The sequence below is a fragment of the Gossypium arboreum genome, chromosome 5 (genome assembly GCF_025698485.1).
Source record: "Gossypium arboreum isolate Shixiya-1 chromosome 5, ASM2569848v2, whole genome shotgun sequence".
NCBI lineage: Eukaryota > Viridiplantae > Streptophyta > Magnoliopsida > Malvales > Malvaceae > Gossypium > Gossypium arboreum.
This window is the reverse complement of record NC_069074.1, coordinates 842368-850210: the sequence shown is the minus strand read 5'-3', so window position 1 is coordinate 850210 and position 7843 is coordinate 842368. Positions and strand designations below refer to the sequence as shown.

Sequence of the window (7843 nt, the reverse complement as noted above, 5' to 3'; positions counted from 1 at the left end):
AGGCCCATATAAGGGACGTTAAACATATGTATGAAAGTTTTTAATTTAGAAAAAATTTTATGGCTGATTTTTGTACATGATTGATCATATTAAGTTTGGTAATGCCTCGTACCCTATTCTAGGCTCGGAATACGGGTAGGGGGTGTTACAAAACAAGAAGAAGTTAACAGTAGAGTGTAGACTTCTGAACAAGGGACAAGTAGTAACGTCCTAATTTCTTTGATGCAAGAGCAAGAACTTAAAAATATGATTTATGGAATTATGAATCAGTGATATAATGAGACGATGTAAGAAAAGAATTAGGCTCAGCAACCTCCTCCCCCTACTGCACTATCAGTAACACCCCGGTTGCTCCTCTACTTCCTCCAACAACTGAATCTAGTAAGCAAGCTCCAATGGAAAAACTTAGAAAGTTTGAGGCTAAAGAATTTTGGGAAAGATCAGATGATGATCCAGTTAAAGCTGAATATTGGCTTCAAAATTTAATAAGAGTTTTTAAACAAATGGAATGTTCTCCAGATGATTATTTAAGATGCACGGTTTCTTTATTAAAAGAAGAAGCATATAATTGGTGGGAGACTATAAAAGCTGTAGTGCCAGAAGAGAAATTTTCTTGAGAATTTTTCTAGAGAGAATTTAAAAATAAGTATGTGAGAAAAAGTAATTTGGATAAGAAGAAGAGGAAATTCCTCGATTTACGCCAACGAAACCAGTCTGTAGCTGAGTATGAAAGGGAGTTTGTATACCTTAGCAAATATGCTCGAGATATTGTGCCCACTGAAGAGGAAATGTGTATTAGATTCGAGGAAGGGCTAAATGATGAGACTAGAATGTTGATTGGAGGTATAGTAATCCAGGAATTTTTTGTTTTATCAGATCGAGCCCAGAAAATGGAAGAAGTGTATAACAGGAAGATGCAACGGGAAAGAAGATTCAAAGAATCTTATAAGAGGAGCTCTTCCAAATCATTCTCGACATTTCCAGCTAAAAGGTTTAGAGATGATTCGGGTCGAACTTCCTTAAATCCAGAACGATCGAACAGAAACAGAGCAACTCAGCAAGAATTTGGGGTAACTATTAAACCTGCAGCTAGTGTTAGTAGTGTACAGAATGTTTCTAGGTCTAAATGCAAGTATTGTTGAAGATTTGTAATGTCCCCCTACCCGAGACCGTCGCCGGAGTCGAGCAGGAGACATTACAAAACTTATCTTAGCACTTAAACAGTTTTCGTAGTAAACTATCCATCTGTGTCACGGTCGCAAAAAAAATCATATCTTGAGTTATGAAACTTGAAATCTAATTCCGTAAATTTTCCCTGAAACTAGACTCGTATATCTACTTACTAATTTTTTTATAGAATTTTTGGTCAGGCCAATTAGTACAGTTTATTAGAAAAAGTCTCCCCTGTTTCAGGGTTCAGCTACTCTGACCCTTGTGCACTACGAATCAAATTTCTTCCTATACAGAAATCCAATGACTATACCATTTGTTTCAATTAAAAATATACTCAATAAGGAATCCATAAAAATAAATTTTGAGCCCTAATTCTTAATACACAATTTATGGTGAATTTCTAAAATCAGAACAGGGAATCTAGAAATTGTTCTAACCCTGTTTCACCAAAACGTAAATATCTCATAAAATACAACTCTTTTACCTATTTTATTTCTTCCATATAAAAATAGATTCATTAAGCTTCAATTTCAAATTTTATTCATTATCTAATTCACTTTATACTATTTTTGGTATATTTTCAAAGTTGGACTACCGCTACTGTCCAAATCTGTTTTAGTATAAAATATTGATAACTAAGTTTATAACATCTTCATTTCTTCTCTCTACAATATTTACCAACACTTCCTCTTATTACTCTTCACTAACATATCAAAACATACCATACTTAAGGTTTTGGTAACATTTACAAAACATAGCAAAATATCACTTAACAACTTATATACTTTCAAAATGACCAAAAGACATCCTATGTAATATCCCATTTTCCAAAAAGATAGAAACTTCACCAATTTGAGTTTGGGAATCGGCTTGTATGCTGAGTCCTTATACTTTCAGATACCTAACTGCGCAGACGAAATAAACCGTACGCTGAGAATACTCTCAGTGGTATTTCTATAAACAATAGCTTAATCAACTTTAAAACATGGTAATTCAAACACATTATTACTATTATTCAATATCAATCAGTACTTTAATAACCTTTACTTTATTTACCCTTATTAACATAACTCGGACACTGACGGATACACGGATCCAACCCACACTTTGGGATAAGCACATAGTGCTTCATCGGAATAAATCCGGAACTTTAACATTATAGTACACAAAGTACTTCATCGGAACAAATCCGAAACTTTAACAGTAGTAGACACATAGTCTCTCATTGACTCAATGTCGGAATATCCCAATACTTCCAATTCCTATGACATGTTAACTATATCCGACTAGCCCGACACTTTTAATAGGGTATTCAAAATCACATTCATTTCAATATGGTAAAAATACTTACCTCATTCACGTTTTCATATAATATAAATATCAAATATAGCAATAACGATTAAGCTCGGTTTATAGAAATACAAACCACTATTTATCGAATTTAATCGATATCTTCATTCACTTTCTCTTTTCCCTTCTTTGATGACGTACCCGGTGCTACGTTTGCTACTAACAATCATACAATTAAAAATCATCAATATATTAATTCATAAAACACATTTTCATTTTCTACCAAACTTTTACAAAAATTCCAATTTCGTCATTTTTCCATTACTAATCTTTTTTTCTTTAACTTAAGCTTCATATTCTCTTTTAATCAACTCATTAACAATTTCTAACTCATAAAATACATTATAAAACATAAATTTTGAGCTCTATTCAACTTAGTCCCTATTTAAACCTAACTTAGAAATTCCTTTAACTAATCACTTCTAACTTCAATTTCTATCAATTTAACCCATAAAACCTCAATTTATTCAACTAAATCAATATCTAAAATTCTCTATTTTTCTTCATTTTAACCTCATACATGTAGAACTTTGAATTAGGCATCCATAAACATAAAAATCATAAGAAAATGAGCTAAAACAACTTACCAATCAAACTTTAGGGCCTTAATCCTCAAATTTCCCTTTTTATTTATTTATTTCTTTCTTCTTTCTTTCACGTTTGCTCTCTGTTAGTCTTTCTATCTTCTTTTCTATTTTATCAATTTTACTTATTATACTATTATTAACCTATAATAAATATAAAACTAACATGTGTAATAGCTATAACATAAAATATCTTATAGCTATTACACATATATACCAACTATTACACACGTTATTCAATATTAACACACACATGGCACTTAGGGTCTAATTACTAGATTAGTCCCTTTTACTTCTTTAATAAATAATTAAACTTTTATTCCTTATGCAATTTAGCCCTTTAAACTAAATTCAAGCTACTTCACTTAATTAAACACTAAATAACCATTCAACTATAATTCATAAATATTTCTAATAAATATTCATGAATAAATTTCACGAAACAAGATTTAAGACTCAATTTCCGATACCGTAACTTTCGGTTCATTACAATTCTCTCCCTTAATAAATTTCGTCCTCGAAATTTACGAAAAAGATGGGGTATTGAGATCTCATCGTTTCTTCCGGTTCCCACGTAGCTTCTTCAACACTGTGACTTCGCCATAGCACTTTTACTAAAGGAATACATTTATTACGTAATTCTTTTACCTCTCGTGCTAGAATCTCAACTGGTTCTTCTTCATACGATAAGTCAGGTCGAATCTCTACATTCTCGGTCGTAATAACATGTGAAGGATCCGATCGATATCTTCTTAGCATAGAAACATGGAAGACATCGTGCATTTTCTGTAGTTCAGGAGGTAAGGCCAATCGATACGCTACTGGTCCAATTCTCTCAATAACTTCGTAAGGCCCAATAAAACGAGGACTTAATTTTCCTTTTTGACCAAATCTTAGAATTTTCTTCCAAGGTGAAACCTTTAAAAATACTTTATCCCCGACTGAGTATTCAATATCCCGTCGTTTCAAATCTGCATACGATTTCTGTCTATCAAAAGCAATTTTCAATCTTTCCCGAATTTTCTTAACTGTACTTTCCGTTTCTTGAACCAATTCAGGTCCAATCATCTTCTTCTCATTCAGTTCTGTCCAACATACGGGTGATTGACATCTTCATCCATACAAAGCCTCATACGGTGCCATCTGTATACTTGACTGGAAACTATTATTATACACAAATTCGGCTAATGACAAATAATATTCACAGTTAGACTCAAAATCAATCATACAGGCTCGAAGCATATCTTCTAAAATTTGTATTACCCGTTCAAATTGACCATCAGTCTGTGGATGAAAAGCTGTACTAAAGTGAAGTCGAGTACCGAAAGATTCATGTAATTGCTTCCAAAACCTTGACGTAAACCTTGGATCTCTGTCAGAAATTATTAATTTTGGAATACCATGTAATCTAATGATTTCCCGAACATAAACCTCAGCAAGTTTCTTTAACGACCAATCGGTTTTCACAGCTAAGAAATGAGCTGACTTCGTAAGTCGATCAACTATTACCCAAATAGCATTCTTTTTACTTGTAGACATCGGTAATCCCGTCACAAAGTCCATCGTTATTCGGTCCCATTTCCATTCAGGAATATTGATGGGTTGAAGTAATTCCGATGGAACTTGATGTTCTGCCTTCACTCGTTGACAAGTCAAACACTTTGCCACATATTCAGTTATATCCTTTTTCATTCCCGACCACCAATACAATTCACACAAATCACGATACATTTTCATACCTCCAAGATGAAATGCAAATGGACTATTATGAGCTTCTCGAAGAATTAACTCTTTCAACTCAGAATTATTCGGAATGCAAAGTCAATTCTGAAATCTTAGACAACCATTTCATCAATGCTAAAATTTTCTATTGTACCATTCCGAATCATCTCTCTTTTATTTAACAACTTATCATCTTCTAACTGTGCTGATCTGATTCGATCAAACATTACTGGCTTTATTCTTAATTCAGTCAAAAGGATTCCAACTTCAGTGATACTAAGTTGTGCAAACATTGCTCGTAATTCAATCGCAGCTTTTCTACTCAGTGCGTCGGCTACTACATTAGCCTTCCCTGAATGATAGTCTATGACACAATTATAGTCTTTTAGAAGCTCTATCCAACGCCTTTGTCTCAGATTCAATTCTTTTTGTGAAAGTAGATACTTCAAACTTTTATGATCCGTATAAACATAGCACTTTTCACCATAAAGATAGTGCCTCCAAATCTTCAAGGCAAAAATTACAGCTGCTAATTCTAAATCATGAGTTGGATAGTTACGTTCATGCGGTTTCAGTTGCAGTGAAGCATAAGCAATGACTTTTCTGTTCTGCATCAGTACACATCCCAGTCCACTCAATGAAGCATCACTGTACACTACAAAATCTCTTTCAGATTCTGGTAAAGTCAACATCGGTGCCTCTGTTAACATTCGTTTTAATGCTTCAAAACTTTTCTGACATTGCTCATTCCAAACAAATGGAATATTCTTCTGTAGTAGCTTGGTCATCGGTAAGGCTATCTTTGAAAATCCGTTGTGAATCTTGAAAGTAACCACCAATCCGAGAAAACTTCGTACCTCGATACATTCTTAGGAACTTTCTCTTGAATAACCGCTTCAATCTTCTTTGGATCCACTCGATTCCATCCACGATACGACATGACCAAGAAACACAACTTCTGATAACCAGAATTCACACTTGCTCAATTTTCCGTACAATTGCTTTTTTCGTAGTATTTGCAAAACAATCTAGAGATGTTGCTCATGATCTTTTTCTGACTTGGAATACACCAAAATATCGTCGATAAAAACTACTACGAACTGATCCAAGTATGGCTGAAAAATCCTATTCATAAGATCCATAAAAGCAGCAGGGGCATTTGTCAGTCCAAATGGCATCACTAAAAATTCATAATGCTCATACCTCGTAAGGAATACCGTCTTCAATTTGTCACACTCTTTTACTTTCAACTGATAGTATCACGAGCTCAGATCAATCTTTGAAAATATGGAAGCTCCTTTCAGTTGATCAAACAAATCATCTATTCGAGGAAGTGGATACTTGTTCTTGACAGTCACTTTGTTGAGTTGTCGAAAATCAATGCACAACCGCATCGACCCATCTTTCTTCTTAACAAATAACATTGGACTCCCCATGGTGATGTACTAGGTCGTATAAAACCTCTGTCCAATAAGTCTTGCAACTGTACTTTTAATTCCTTTAGCTGAGTAGGTGCCATAAGGTACGGAGGTATCGATACCGGATCTGTACCTGGGTAGACTTCAATCACAAATTCTATCTCTCGATTAGGGGGAATCTAGGTAATTCCTCAGGGAATACATCAGAAAATTCATATACAGTCCAAATTTTACTACACTGACTTTCAACTGAATCCGAATTAATCACATATGCTAAGAAAGCATTACAACCTCGATGAAGAAGCTTGCTAGCTTTAATGGCCGAAACAATACGAATTGATCCACTAGTCCGAATACCATTTACTTCAATTCTATCTTCACTTTCATTCGAACAATAAACTTCTTCTTATAATGATCTAAAATCACTCCATGTTCTGATAACCAGTCCATTCCCAAAATAACATCAAAGTTGCCAAATGGCATAATCAACAGATCAACAGGGAATATTCTATCTTGAATCATTAACGAACATCTTCGACATATATGGTTCACTAAAGTAGTTTGTCCCAGTGGACCAGGCACTTCTATCATAACTTTAGACAATTCAGACTCTAATTTTTTTGTCTCAACTACTTTCGTATTAACATATGAATGTGATGACCCATGGTCTATTAAAGCATAAACGGGTGCTGAATTCAATAAGAATATACCTGTCACCACATCGTGAGCATCTTTCTCTTCTCGAGTCCTCACAACATACGCTCGAGCTGAAACTCTAGCTTCAGATTGTTGTGTAGCACTCTCACTAGTTCTTCTAGTACCACCTCTAGCAAACGAACTACTTGGCCGATCCCGACCTCTGGAAGCAAATTCAGATCTTTGCACTCACCGCGGTGTTGTTCCGGATATCTTTGGGCAATCTTTAATAAAGTGATCGGTAGCTCCACAATGGAAACAACCTCCAGTCAACTTTCTACACTCCTCTTTGTGTCGGTTTCCACAATGCTCACATATTGGATACTGCCAGTAGACACAGTAGTCTGTCTTTTCTGACCTCGATTACTCCTTTCCGATCGAGAACTAAATCTCTAATTACCTCGTGATTCCTTTGACCGCTTAGGCTGCGGACTTGAACTAACCATTCCGGGACATTTTTTAGTCGAACGAGCAACTTCAGACTTTTTATCCCTTCTGAGAATTTGTTCAATCATCTTAGCTCTTTCCATTAAATCCGCAAACTCAGTGATTCTAAGAGGCATCAACTGTAGTCTAAATTCATCACGTAATCCTCTTAAAATCCTTTTACATCGGTCGGCTTCAGTCGGTACAAACTCAGTGGCATATCTGCTCAATCTCAGAAATTCTCTTTCATAATCCACTATGAGCATCTCACCTTGTTTCAGTGTTAAGAACTCATGTCTTTTGTCCTCTATGTACATTTCTCCCAAATACTTCTTTTAAAACTCTTTTTGAAAGAAGTCCCAACTTATCTATTCTTCAAGTACATTCTGAATTACTGATTCCCACCATACGAAAGCTTCATCTTGCAGTAATGAGACAACACACACTAAGCTTTCTTGTGGTGTACATTCAAGT

The 7843-nt window shown here is 34.8% G+C and overlaps 1 protein-coding gene across 1 annotated transcript; it reads left to right on the top strand.

Annotated features, from left to right (window-relative positions):
- The first annotated feature begins 395 nt into the window (after positions 1-395).
- On the top strand, positions 396-1142 carry LOC108485011 (uncharacterized). The gene is made up of 2 exons (XM_017788881.1): positions 396-539; positions 630-1142. The coding sequence occupies exons 1-2, from the start codon at positions 396-398 to the stop codon at positions 1140-1142; spliced, it is 657 nt and encodes a 218-aa protein (XP_017644370.1).
- Positions 1143-7843: the final 6701 nt, after the last annotated feature.